Below are 14,753 nucleotides of genomic sequence, written 5' to 3' on the forward strand. Positions count from 1 at the left end.
TCTTCATCGCCGCCAAATTCTGCCACAGTCAAAACGATCATATCCACTGTACTATAGCTCCGGCAACATCATTAAAGTTCTCGTCTTCGCTGAAACAATTTTTTCGCCAATACTAACACAAAGCAAAAAAATATACAAACACCATATGGCGGACTTTTTTCTCGTGAAACTGCGAAAAAAAATTATGGAGTATTTTAATTATTTTTATTTAATTTTTTAATAAAATTCAAAAACCACCGACAACACCTGCAACATTTTCATCAGCTTCACTGCTTTTACGGCCACAACTACCTAATCAAATAAAATAAAAACAAAATAAAATCCTACCAGATGGCACACAACCTATATCTAAATTTTAACGAGAATAACAATGGTGAAGGTGAAAGAGGAGCAACAACAGAGACAACCTTAACCCCGCTCGATGAGGTCACAAGGTCAAAAGCCTTCAAAGAACTTAACGAAGATACCAAGGATCGATTGGAGGCTGTTGAGTGTTTGAGGTCCTGGATCAACACGCAACCAGCTTATAAATGTCCTACTGGTTGGTTGGCTGGTTGATTGGCAGTTTGGTTGGTTAGTCGGTTGAATGATCGATCAGTTGGTTGGTTGGCTGACTGTTTTGTCGGTTGGTTTAATAGGTTGAATGTTTGATTGGATAGTTAGTTGTTAGACTGATTGGTTGATCAGTTCAGTTGGTTGATTGATCAATTCTTTGTAAGTTGGTTAAATTGATGATAGTTAAACAAATTTATTTGGTTGAATTGTTTTAGTTAGATATCAAATAAATAATTTGAATGGTTAATTGAAATATTTTGGCAAACATTGACAACACAAACAATAATACACGACAAATACCCTTCAAAACTAAACAGCAAGACATAAAACAACACACAGATACAAAGTTCCTAATTTCATTTTTGAGGGCACGCAAGTTCAGCCAATCAGGATCGAGGGATTTGTTGAAGAGGCATTTGATGATGAAGACGAAGATGAGAGGGTGGTTCGAAAATGTGGACCCCTGCGAAGCTGGCCTGCTGGCCGTCCTCAAAGATGGGTCAGTCGTTTGTCCGTGGATGGATGGATGGATGAATGAATGAATGAATGAACGAACGAACGAACGAACTAAAGAATTAAAGAACGAACGAATGAATGAAAGAATAAATGGATTGATTATTATGTAGACACATTTTTTAATAAATAGATAAACAAATAAATTAAAATTCAACTACAAATTTAACAATACAAAATTACCCAACAACTTGACAGATGAAATGACAGTTTATTTGAGAATGAGTATTTGAATCAATGAATAGATAAATTGATAAACGAATAGACAGATGGTTTATTAAACTTGATTGAAAATTTTGGCTGATAACGGTTTAATAATAATTAACTAATTAGTTTTGTAGCAAAAGTTGTGCTATAATTTTTGAAAAATTTTAAGAAATTTTTAGAAGGATTAGATTTAATCCCGTTGATGATAATTCTGTTAACCAATATTAAACCATGACAGAATTTTACGGTAACTTTATCAAATAAACGAATATATGTATGTTTACATAAGAAATAAAAATTTTATATTAAGTTTTAATTATTGTTAAATTTAACTTTTTGTATTCAATGAGTAGATAGATAGATAGCTGGGTTGTACCTGCGAACTCGATTTCTAAGAAACTAAAGTTCACTGACACGATCAATATGTCAATCACATCATTCATTCATTCAAACATTTCTCTCACTGCTTTCTACTTTGCATTAAGGTTCTTCAGTTCGTTCGTCCATGGATGAATGAATGAATGAATGAATGTACGAATGAATGAATGAACGAACGAAGAACGAAGGAATGAACGATTGAATGAATGAATACATATACGTATATAAACTACAAGGTTATAAAATGTAACTGTCTTATATATGTAATAAGAGATATATTAAACAATGTTCAGCACAGTCGAAAGCTCTGCACTTCGAATCAAATAGAAATTTTTATTATAAAATTTTTTTCTGAGTAACAAAAAAATCATACGAATGAAAGCAGAATTACACACACACACACACACACACACAGACACACACACACACACACATACACACATTTCAACATGCACCATTTATGCCTTCATGAAATCACCTCCCATTATTCAGATTTGCGCACCCACTTTCGAAAAGAAGCCCTGATGGATGCCTCATCGTCATGTTCAACTATGGTAATGTAGTCATTTTTTTTAATTTATTTTATGAGAATCATACGTATTACACAACAAATTAGTTTGACTTTATGGAATTCGACACTTATCTATTAATTTGAGTTGGTTAAACTCATACTTAACTTGATGTATTTTATCAAAAATTAAATTTTTACTATGAAAAAAGCTGTAATATTTCAAAAAATTGTATTTAAAAATGTTGTTACAATGTAGAAACTGACAACCGTTCAAACAAAATCAACAGCTTAGTGCTATCCGACCAGAACCAACATCAGAAACAAACGATCCCCACCATTATAGCTGTCATTACAACATGTACTTTGAATAGTTCATAGCTTCTATAACCTCAATCCATTAACACGATAACCAACAGTATTAACAATCTTAATCACTACTACATCACGTACAACATCATTTTTACTATAAAAAGTCATCAACATCTTTCTCATTATACAACATCACCAATATCTTTGTGAATAATAAAATACAAAATCTAATAAAAAAATTTTTAAATTTTTTTCGCTTGTTTACTATTACTTGAAAATTGATTAGACCATCACCGTCAACACCAAACCTACCAGGCAAACTCCGACCCTGGTGCGGCCGATACACCAAGCAAGACATTTTGAGGGCGATCGTCTGTGTGACCTATTTTATTTTTTTCCTAAATGAACTGACCCAAATTAACGGCGTCTACATCGTCAACGACCTTTCCAACATGACCTTCAAACATCAGACGTTGTTCTCACTGGAGGAGCAGCGATTGTTCTACGGTGGCTGGCATGTTGGTCGCATCTATCTAATTTGTTAAATTTTAGAAAATTCGCGCTTTTCTTGTCTTTTTACCAAAAACTGTTTTCATACTTTTATGTTTATGTTTTAGGTTATGTTTAGAACTACAATAAAAGCCTAAGAGGGCCCTCATTGTAATTCGAATCCATAGCAATAATAGGATTTGGATGAAGTTTTTAGTTTATCAAAAATTTTAAATCTAAGAAATGTCATTTCAACAAACAACAACGCGTATTTTCAAGATTATACTTTTAGATTTCGTTGTAGTCGATATTCAGCTGCCTTGCTCTTAGTAACTCGTAGTCCTAGCTAAATTGAAACATTTCAAGTTTTGAACCATTGAATAATATCGTATTTTGATAGTCATATTATATGATTATTTTGAATTTTCATCTTCGGTTGAACCCGTGGCGATAATTTTTCCTAGTATGAATTTTATTGAAAACAAAGTCACGTTCAACAGTAGGCTACGAACAACCTTGCTCACATTCCGCTATTTTGTTATCCAAGTTTTGTTGTAGTGAAATTAAACCAATAATATGAAGATTTAACATCAACAATAAAACCAATTTAATCAGAAAATTATCACAAATTAATTATTAAAAAATTGTCATAATAAAATTGTTATTGGAATTTTTCAATAATATTTAAACAAAACAGAAAAGCATTCCAGCTCGTATCAAAAAGATCTGCCTATACAACGTTGGATCGTTCGGTGACTTCTTCTTCATGATCCTAAAGATGGTGACACCTGATAAGCTCATGCACAGGGTTAGCTTTCAGTTTACAATATCATTGCCTTGCATGTCGTAACAGTTTCTACGACTGTCAGATTCAGATAATTTAAAGAATATTAATAATAATTATATAAACTGTTAATTATAAACAGACACACACACAGACACACACACGCACACACACTGTGGCGAATCCAGTTTAATAAAAGTCAAAAAAATAACCGTTTTACGTGTAAAAATCGACCAAAAATTGAAAGTGATTGGCAGAAAAAAAGGTTGTGTCAACCCCATTACCAAACATTTGCCCGACTTACGTTTTATTTAAGGGGATCCACGTAACCATATATAAAAACCAGGAATAATAGAATTACAAAATAATGTAGAATTGGTCAGAATGATGTAGATTAATTAATTAATTAATTAAACAATTAAGCAATTAAAAAAGTGAATAGTGACAATATTAAATTCAAATTAGATTATCAACTGCGGCAGTTCACTGGAGGATTTAAGCAAAGAAATCCCAGAGGAATGCTTACCAGTTGAATACAAAACCGTCGGGAATGCTGAGAAAAATGACTCCACCACCAGCGATAATATTGGTTACGTCAGTTCTACTTTCATGATTAATATCTTTTGTACTTTATACTGTAATATTATTCGTATGTTAGTCATTGTATTGAAAGAGATGAATTAGAAAGGCTGTACATATTTATAAGTTCAATACAATTCATTCGTTAATTCATTCTTTGATTAGTTAATAATTAATTATTTAATTATTTATTATTCCATTCATTCATTCGTTCATTCATTCGTTCGTTCGTTCGTTCGTCCATTCATTTTTTCATATTAAAATTTCAAAGAAAATTTGAATTTTTTAAAACTGCTTATCAATGTTTCAATAAAATTCGCCGCAGTTAAGACTTATAGTCACAAAGATTCTAAGATGACATTTAAATTTTTCAAGTTTATTAGGCTATTTTATAAGCAATTTGTGTAAGCGAAATTGAAGCTTTTAAAAATGAATAAAACCAATTTGCTAATTATGATAAAAATTAATTATATTTATGGTATAAAGAAGATTTTTATGATGAATGATGCAGAGAGTATGCTTGAAGAAATGATGAAGCCAGAAGTACGGAGCCGCATTATGTACCTCAGCGATCCTCAGTTCCACATGGATGCCAACAAGTTATCCAGCCCCTCAGTCGCTGAATCTTTCAGAAAATTCATTGCTGACTGAAAAATAAACAATTCCTATTAAAAACCATCTCCCTTGAATGTTGGAGGCAAAAGATTCTTCTTTGGGTCAATTTTCCACTTGATATAGAATTTTTTAAATATAGTAAAAAATTATGAAATCTTTAACATATTTGTAACAAATGGCCTTTTTTATTGCTAGCCACAAGAGTTTAAATATTTTCAAACATTTTTTTTTTAATAAAATTTTTCCTATAATTTGAAGTGAAGACAACTTTCCCTCCAACTTCTTTAGACCGCCCTGATTAAAATCTTTCGTTTGTTTTAGTTAAATATTAAAATTATTGAAAAATATCACAATAAGCCTCACTGAGAGGTTAAAACAGAACGATTTAAAAATCTGGGCAGACATTATTTTTAACAGTGCTCATAAAAACGATTTACTGAAAGCTTTGTGACGTGATTTTAAGTACTAACGTGCCATATGAACAAAATTTTGAACATTTTTGGAGTTATAAAATAATTATTATTATAAAATTTTTAAAAATTGTTGATTATTAATTCAGAATAAATATTGTAATGTTTCATCCACACGTTATAAAAAAATGAAATTAAAACGAATGCAAAATATAGTGATTAGCAGTATTAAATAAAAGTTTGATCTCATCGATTAAATTTAAATATTTCGTTTAGAATTTTTCCCCACAAAACTTTGACGTTTCCAAATTGTTTTTTTTTGTAGAATCAATGATAAGATGTTCAGAAACCTTTTTTGAATGATTCTTCTCGAAAAACATGTTTGAAACAAGCTCAACACTATCTAACAATTATAATAAAACAATTTTTTAATTGCCATTCAGTCGCACAAGACGTCAAAAGTCAGTGTTTGCGACCAAAAATGTTTGCCATTGTTTATTAAACCCCGATAAAGATTTAACATTTTGTAGTTTTATCGGCGGCTCGCCCTCTAGATTTGTAAGGGAGTTGCATTTCAAGAACCGCCTCCTGAAAATTTCTATTTTGCGTTGGGAATGTTGAGAAAATGGAGTGATGCATTTTTGTAATAGTTAGGATTGAATAGATGTACTGATAAATTGGGATTTTGATTTTTTAACGTGAAAACGGCAATTTAGCAAATAGTACACAATTGAGTTTGAGGGCCAATACAGTTTTTTGATAAAATTTGAAAAAGGCGACTGACCCATTGAATTGGAGGCATGTTGAGATGCCATACTCAGAAGATTTGTCTTCAGACCGGCTGTAATATTTTTAAAGTCAACAGTGACGTGATATTCCAAATAAACTTGCCAGGCTGGATAAAAAATGTACGCTCTAAAAGACATATCGACAATCTATTAACAACTATCTGGAAAGAAAGATTCCATGGATTCATATATCCATGTTTATCCATGGATATATATATCCATCCATCTATATCCATATTTATATCCATGAAAGATTCTTATCGTTTGTAGACGTGGTAGCTATTTGTGGTGGCGCATTAAAAATTATAACTCTTTTTAAATACAATTTTTTACAGTTTTAAAAATAAAAACAAATTACAAGTCAAAAAATAGAAATTAATAAAAGGTTGAAATGAAAATAGTTGTTAATTTTTAACTCAGGGGATTAAGTCATAAACAAGCTTATAACTAAAATTTATTCGCGTGCATCGACATCAATTGATCTAAGAATGTTGTTTTTGATTTGATGTTGTGGCACATTCCATTAATATAAGATTATTAAATGTCTTAAATGACTCAATTGTGATGATTTTGTAGAACAAATATGTGGCCAGTAGCAATTCATTGCATTAAGACATTCGTATGGGCAGAAAAATGTTTAACGTTGAAATGATTGCATAGAAAGAACTTTATAATATGATATGTAGTTATATTTTGTTCTATGTAGGTTTTAGAAACAATTAAAATTTTTAAATGAAAAAAAAATAAATTCAAGGCAGACATTACTTTTTTTATGTGAGATATCCGCCAAATATCTGACGCTGATTTATATAAATATTTGATAAAAATTTACTAGCAAGATAAATTAAAAATATTTAAAAAAAAACGGTTAAAAACTTTTTTCATAAGATGAATAAGCAAACTAATCTTTGTTCATGTTCCCATACTTTATTACCTTTGTAAACATCTGACACTTTGTTTTAATTTATTTAGTTTTCAAGAATTTTCCTTCATTTTATATGCTCACTTTTGATTCATGTTACATTTTGAACTGATGTCCAATACGAGATTTGGTAAACCTAATGTTTTAAACATGCAGGTCAAATCTTTAGCGATTTGATTAATAAAAAAATTGTCACAAACAAACAAACAAACTATATTGACAATATTGTTTGTTTGTTTAAAGAAGTGACAATTTTTTTAACAGTTAACAGTATACAAATTTTTATTGCAAATAAGTTTTAGTTTGATATCTAATGAAATTCGAATTTAAACAAGTTTTTGTGAAGCTCTTTGCAATTTATACGAAGGGAGTGTTGGAGACTTTTGAATTAAAACGTATAAGGTATTTGTACTCTTTCAGATATTTTGAACCGAAGTCTATAACATTTGGAATAATAGAATTTGTTTTGATAAATAAATATTTTTAAAAAATTTAATTAATTTTTTATTATTTAGAACGCATTTTAAACAGTTTTCACACATCGTAAAGGAAAAATTTTAGCTGTTCCAGTGTTTTATCGTGAAGAAATGCTTCAATACTCTCCTCCCTTAAATGGAACCACAACTCCTGATAAAAATAAAACAGTGATTATATTAATAATTTTTGGGGTCATCGTAGCTTTATTCTTTATTTCAATATTCTTGTAAGTGGGATATTTTCAATTATGGTTGTGTTAAATATTAAAAAAACAGATTGTTCTAGCTTTTTCATTGATTTGTTGCGTTAAACGATTTATTTTGTAGTAACTCCTTTTGTTGAGGGAGTAAAATTTGTAAAATGAGTAAATTTGTTAACATTTCAATAACTGATTACATTTCAAGGCTAGTTTTATACTGTAAATATAAGAAGGGAAGAGTACATAGTGAAAATTTTAGGCCGCCTAGTGAAGACCAAGATCTGAACCCCTTCATACCTGGTGCACCCGTCTCAAGAGACGAACACGATCAATACCGAGAAGCTTTCCTACAATTAGGAGGTAACATCCCTGAAGATGGAGCAGATTTCGAAAACTTCAGACGACAACAAGGAAGAAGGCCAATTGGACAGCCATTTGAAAATATTCCATTAAGAGACCTAAACGCAAATCGTAATATGAGTCCGCAAGACAGAAGTAACTTGGAAAGTTCGCTTAGCTCGTCTTTATTGCACCCACCAAACAGGTCTTCTCAGGCTCAGTCAGAATCCATTCAAAGTAATGACGAAATTTTAAATGATTCCTCTGATGTCCTCCCACCGACTGCATCGTTTGATAGAGCTGCTAGTGTGTCCGCTACTACTGCTGCTACTGCTACTGCTGCTGCTACCGCTACTACAGTGGCTAGCGCTAATGATGATAACGCTGATAAATTGAAGAGCGTAACGAGCAAATCGAAAATATTATTGAAACGGGACAGCAGTTCAAGCAAGATCATTCCAAAACTACCTCATGAGTTACGACTGAGAAGTACCAATTAACTGATCATTTGACATTTGCATAAATGTTTTTAATTTCATTTAACGTAATGGATCACTTTTTATTGATTATTATTTTATTTTTAGTATGTGATTTACGTGTGAATTTTAAAGTTTAGGCGTTGAATTAAAAAAAATAAATTTGTCATGATGAATATTTTTTTAAAACCAGACTTTCATAAAAATTACATTGATCCTGTTTATTTAAATTTTTTTTAAATTTTGAAGCATCTTATTAATATATAAATTATTTACATTATAAATGAAATAATATTGCTCTAAATACGTAATTAACTCATTCTTTTTGTCGTTTTTATTGTCCTTTAAAAGTTAATTTACACTCAACCATTTTATTTAATTAAAAAAAAATTTTCACGACAAGCGTCAACACAAATCTTTTAATATATATATATATATATATATATATATATATATATATATAAATATAAAAGTGTGTGTGTTTGTCTTTGTGTGTGATGTGTGTGCGTGCGTGATGTGTGCGTGATCAGGTGCACATGTGGTAAAAATGGACAACTAAATAAGCTGAAAGGTATGAAAACTGTTTGCATTTTATAGGAAATGTGTGAATGAAAAAAAAGTAACTGATGAAACAGTTATTATTTAGTTGAAAAGTAAAAAAAATTACATTACACATGTGAGTAGAGTATGTATATTTTTCTACGTTATTTATATGTATAACTTTTTGAAATGTTAATGAATGATTCTACCTCACATTAGAGTATTAGACCTGCTAAGTGTGTGCCAACGTGGAAGATTAGCATTTGCAGAACACTGACTAACAATTATGATATAGCGATTTTTGAGATGCCGTCAGTCGCGCAACCGTCTTCAAGACGTCTGGAGTCTGCATCCGCAATTGAAAATGCTATCAGTTGCTTGCTAAATCCGATGCAGATTTAGCGTTTTGTAGTTTTGTCGGTGCTGTATTTTAAAAACCGCGTCATGAAAATTTCTATTTTGCAGTGGGAATGTTAAGAAAATGGAAAGATTTGTTCATGTCAATGTACAGTACAGATATATCGGCAAATTAGGATTTTGAATTTTCTAGATGAAAAATGCGACTGAACCATTGAATTGAATGCTCGTTGAGAGGCCAAACTCGGGCCATTTGTCATTAGGCCGATTGTAATTTTTTAAACGATGGTCGGTGACAGCACAACTCAAAATAGTTAGTACAAAAGAGCTTGACTGAAACTACGCGAGAGTAGGTGGAGATAAAACAATTCATACAATGGTATAGTTAAAGATTAATTGTTTGCTATAGTTAATAACCAGTTAATTGCCAGAAGAACAAGAACAAGACAGAAGTCGAGAAACAGAAGTGCTAATTAGTGAGATTCAATTCAATCGACATATTAGTAACATTCAACGTCAAATTATGTTTCAATTATAAATCTAAAAACCTACAATAAAGAAACCAACCAGAGGTTATGTGTACTTTTATTGTTTTATAATCTGATAAGCCGCAGTTGAACAATAACTAAAATAATATGGTGGAGAACTATAACCTATATAACAATATCAGTTAGAAATTGGGAGTTATAGTATTTCTCGGTGCAACTTCATTTCTCAAATTCATGGCATTTTGCATCATTATTAATTTTTTTTTATTTCTAATGCATATAAATTGCAATATGCCTAAAAGTTTGAATAAAACGTCAAACCATGATAATCAAAAGAGACACACTCACACATACAGCTACACTCAAACACACACATACACACACTCACAGACACACTCACACACACACACACACACACATACACCTGATTGACCTGCGTTTTTTTTACGATACATTCATTCCAAACGCGCTGAAATTTTCTTCAATTGTTCGTGACGAATAATAAATCACACTAAACAATGCATCGCGTATTCAATAAATATTTTTCTGGTGAAAAAAAATTTTGAAATATTGCCAAACGTGTTGCAAAACGTCAAATAAACCCTGAAACTTTCAATTTGGTTAGTCCGAGCTTAACATTCTAGAGAAGATGTCACCCAAAAAGTTGGTTATGCTAGCGTTTATCCCCATCTCCTTGAAGTTCTTGGTTACTGCTTCCAAGTCCTTGCCAAGTTTTAATTCATTTTCACCGTACAAAAACTCGTTTGGTTTGAAAACCTGCGCTGTAGATGTGGCAGACGAGCAGTTTGTTTTTTCATATGATTCGCGCGTGAAATGTGTAGCGATGTGTTCTGCGGTGGTTGGTTGCGTCGGCTGCAACTACCACCTCGAGAGAAGAGTCTGTCAACTCTTCAAAAATCGAACCAAACTTGGTCAAGTGCATGATGCTGCAGGCCTGTGCACTTTCTACGAAGTAAGTCATTTTTTAATTACTTTGTTGGAACATCTAATGTTGAAACAAAGTGAAAAAAGGAAGAATATTTATTTCCCCGACTAAATAAATATTCTCAAACATGAATGTTCATCTTAAAATTTAGAAATCAGGCAACCAACTTCTACATGACGGTAACTAAATTGTTCTTTATCCTAGTAATTTTCTTCTTAAAACAATAAATAAAATTTTGCATGTGCCCAGAATTCAGCGCCAGGTACATAAACTGCTACGTGGATGTGAAGACGGACAGGGACCTGCTCCAGCTTGCTATTGATAATCAGATGAGTCGGGCCTGGTGTCTCCTCTACTGTCTCAACCTCAACTACACCTTCTTTGGACTTCAGGCAATTTTTATTTTATTGATTTGATGACAATGTAATGACGAATTTGATGACGTAAGGGTTAAAGCCGCGTGGTCTTTCTGTTGCGGTGACCTGGTTCGACCGCAAAGAGATCAATGCTTATCATATGCGTGGTTTTCACGCGTATTCATATACGCTGTGTGTGTTTGTCGTTGAAACATTCGAGGCAAGTGTAAGAGAGAGAGAGAGAACGACCTTCAACCTTTAGCCTTTTAATATGATGATGATAAAATTTGTTGAATAGTACTACTCGGAGTGTTCCTGCAATGATTCTTACGGCAAGCATGGAGTCGGTACTGGATGCACCACACCTTGTTTGGGCAATCCCACTGAAATCTGTGGTGGGGGTCTTAGAAACAGCATTTATACGGGTTAGTCATTGTTAAAATTATTTTTTAGTTCAGCGTTTCAAATGTGACATTTTAGCTTATTTTCATATATTTCAAGCAATTTTAAACAAATCTTGTTAGCAAAACATTTCGATGGATCTCACAGATTTATCTCTTTTCACCTCTAAATTATTTCTTACTTCTTATGAGAGTTCTATTGTTATTCCTATTTATAAAAACCCATCTTTAGATCCTTACTCTTTATCTAATTATAGACTTGTTACTAATATTACTTTCATCTGTATAATAGTAGACAAAGTAGTTTATAATCAATTGTTATCTTATTCAAACTCTAACTCCTTGCTACCTGTGTCTCAATCCGGTTTCAGACCTGCTCACAGAACTGAAACTTTTGTACTCGAAATACAAGTTTTGTAGTCTAGGCTTTATCTTTGATTCTAGTATATCTTTTTCTTCTCAGATTAATAGTGATGCTAAATAAAAAACTTTTGCTTTTTCTTGACGATCCTACTCTTCCCTTTCTTGTTACTTCGTTAGTCTTATCTAAGATTAATTATTGTAATTCGCTCTACTATGGTCTTCCTGATTTTACACTCTATCCTTTAAATAAAGCTTTTAACTCTGCTGCTCGTCTAGTTGCTCGTGCCCTTTTCTTTTCTCATATATCTCCATCTCTTGTTCTCTTGCACTGGCTACCTATTAAATATAAAATAATGTTTAATATTTGCACATTAATGTATAAGTCTCGATCTAAATTATTTCCAAAGTACTTATTGATTGAACCTAAACGCCCCGGTCTACGATCGTCTTCTTGTTCTCGCTTCTTCTTAACTCGTGTTAAACACTCTTTTGCTAAATCTGCTTCTGCTTTTTCTGGCCCTTTTCTCTGGAACTCTCTACCTACTTCTCTGACTACTTCTCCATCACTTGCGAAGTTCAGAGCGAATCTCAAGACCCATCTGTTTGCAAAATTCATTGAAGAGCGCTGTTGAACATCGCGGAAATAGCGCTTTATAAACTAATTGAATGATTGATTTATATTGTCTATATTTTGATTAAAATCTAAAATTGTATAAAATGTTTCTGCTAATTTATTAAAAATATTGTCATATTTTGAACAAATGGTTTTTTTATACCATATACGCTATTTTTTCCTCTACTCCTTGATTGATTTATACAAAAAAAGCATCACAAAATTGCCAATCCCAATTTGAAATGCAGTTTGTGACAAAGGCATGTGGGGATTGAAGTGCAGCTTGAATTGTCCGTGCGGTCCACAGTGCGTCTGTCATCGTCTCAACGGGGCAAGGATTTGAATTATGGAGCGAGGAACATTCAGATTTCATTGTTGTCAATTTGAAAATTTTTTAATTTGAAATAATGTCAACAATGTTTTAAAAATTAGCAAATTTTAATATGAAATAACCCTTACTATTATTCCTGAACACTAATATTTTGATTAGCTTGTATACACACACCACACACACACACTAGACACACCACACACACAACACACACACACTAGACAAACACACAAACACACGGGCACACAACAATTAGGATATAACATTTATTGTTGTAGCGTGTATTTTGTCATCGTTGTCGTTATCAAATAAAAAAACCTACCCAATTTTCGCTATCATAGTATCTTAAATCAGGATGTAGCATCTGCTATGCGTTGCCTTATCAGATATTTCAAATTTACCACTGAGTAGAATTCTTTCGAGAATTATTTAAGAGCTGGAGGCTGTGAATTTGACAAGTTTTGGTCTCTGGTTGAAACAAAAATTTATTATCTATTCACTTAATAATAATATCATATTCGTTTTTTCCATTTCGTCCAAAAAGTAGACATGACTGATTAAAATGGGTATATGATATTTAGAATCTGCAGACCAAAATACATGAAGATCACATGTTTTATTGCAGTCAGCAAAATTGACGTATACTATTATTAATTTATCCTTAGTCAAAAAATCAATTCACACTTTTAAAAAATCAACTTAACTTTTTCTTGGTAAGTTTACTTATTTCGATAAAAATAACATATTCGCTCGTTGTTTCTTACAACCGATTAAGTTGTGGGTATAGTGGCTATTTATGGGACCAGAAGAAATCAATAAATTTATGAGAATGTTTTTAGAATTGATTTAAATCAGTTATTTATCAATAAAAAATTATATTATATTTTTGTAATGTACATGAAAGAAAAATCTTGAACGTTTAGTGTCGTTTTTGAAAGAAAAACTCTAAAAAACACACAAAACAGAATTAAAATTTTCATATTTTTACTGTTATCATCATCTTCAAAACATTTAAAAATCATAAACTGTTTATCATTTATTAGTTTGTAATTAATCTCACAAGTTGAAACATAAAAACATTTTCGTTATCAGATTTTTCATGAGCAAATGTAAAGGTGACACCCGTCATTTTCTATCCCAGGCAGTTGCTCGCATGTAGGGTCATCAGCGCAAGTATGACACTGGCTTTGATCTGCGTAGAAGTTTTAAAAGATGCATTAATGTTTGAATGATGTACAATTTTGGAGAATTGGTTGTTCTCACCGTCAATTCTCAAAATTATCAAGTAACTAAGCAAATGTATAAGGCCGAGGCTCTTAAATGTTTTTATATGCATATCCTATAGATACATGTGGACTATAAAATCTTGAATGTAGATCGTATTGAAATTGTTGCCTCCCCAAGCTATTAGTTTTGAGATAACTTGGTTAATTTAGTGTACACCAGTTTAATTCTTCCTCCCAAACATAACAACTATAGTAACTGTAAGATGACACTCGTGTTAAAAACTTGATTTGAAGTTTTAATAAGTTGGAAGTTTTTTTTTATTATTATTCTTTAAAAGTCAGATTAAAAGGGTCTAACCTGGATTCGCATTGCAATTACATGTGGGACACCCATCTGTATCGGCTTGATTACCATGGTCGCATGGTCCATTTGGGCATTCGTTAATATCGACACTGCATTCAGCTGAATGACATTTGTTTCATAAAGAATAAAAAGTTTATAATGGGTATGATAGTGACCGTGAGGATAACTTGGGACTATACAATTTAACTAATCTTCCAAAACCTAACTACTTGTCTAG

The 14,753-nt window shown here is 31.8% G+C and overlaps 3 protein-coding genes across 3 annotated transcripts; all 3 read left to right on the top strand.

Moving 5' to 3' along the window:
- Window positions 1–330: 330 nt before the first annotated feature.
- HELRODRAFT_177959 (hypothetical protein) lies at window positions 331–4,976 on the top strand (the record flags this gene model as incomplete). The annotated part of the gene is made up of 7 exons (XM_009026107.1): window positions 331–532; window positions 895–1,054; window positions 2,146–2,207; window positions 2,789–2,991; window positions 3,660–3,770; window positions 4,212–4,340; window positions 4,812–4,976. The coding sequence occupies 7 exons, from the start codon at window positions 331–333 to the stop codon at window positions 4,974–4,976; spliced, it is 1,032 nt and encodes a 343-aa protein (XP_009024355.1).
- A 2,486-nt stretch (window positions 4,977–7,462) lies between these two features.
- HELRODRAFT_193235 (hypothetical protein) lies at window positions 7,463–9,056 on the top strand. The gene is made up of 2 exons (XM_009026108.1): window positions 7,463–7,763; window positions 7,942–9,056. The coding sequence occupies exons 1-2, from the start codon at window positions 7,648–7,650 to the stop codon at window positions 8,573–8,575; spliced, it is 750 nt and encodes a 249-aa protein (XP_009024356.1). The 5' UTR covers window positions 7,463–7,647; the 3' UTR covers window positions 8,576–9,056.
- A 677-nt stretch (window positions 9,057–9,733) lies between these two features.
- On the top strand, window positions 9,734–11,298 carry HELRODRAFT_177961 (hypothetical protein; the record flags this gene model as incomplete). Its single annotated transcript, XM_009026109.1, has 5 exons — window positions 9,734–9,761; window positions 10,019–10,020; window positions 10,562–10,909; window positions 11,034–11,061; window positions 11,132–11,298. 5 exons carry the CDS (start codon window positions 9,734–9,736, stop codon window positions 11,296–11,298), a joined length of 573 nt encoding a protein of 190 aa, XP_009024357.1.
- Between the last annotated feature and the right edge of the window lie 3,455 nt (window positions 11,299–14,753).

Source organism: Helobdella robusta (assembly GCF_000326865.2).
Source record: "Helobdella robusta unplaced genomic scaffold HELROscaffold_45, whole genome shotgun sequence".
Taxonomy (NCBI): Eukaryota; Metazoa; Annelida; class Clitellata; order Rhynchobdellida; family Glossiphoniidae; genus Helobdella; species Helobdella robusta.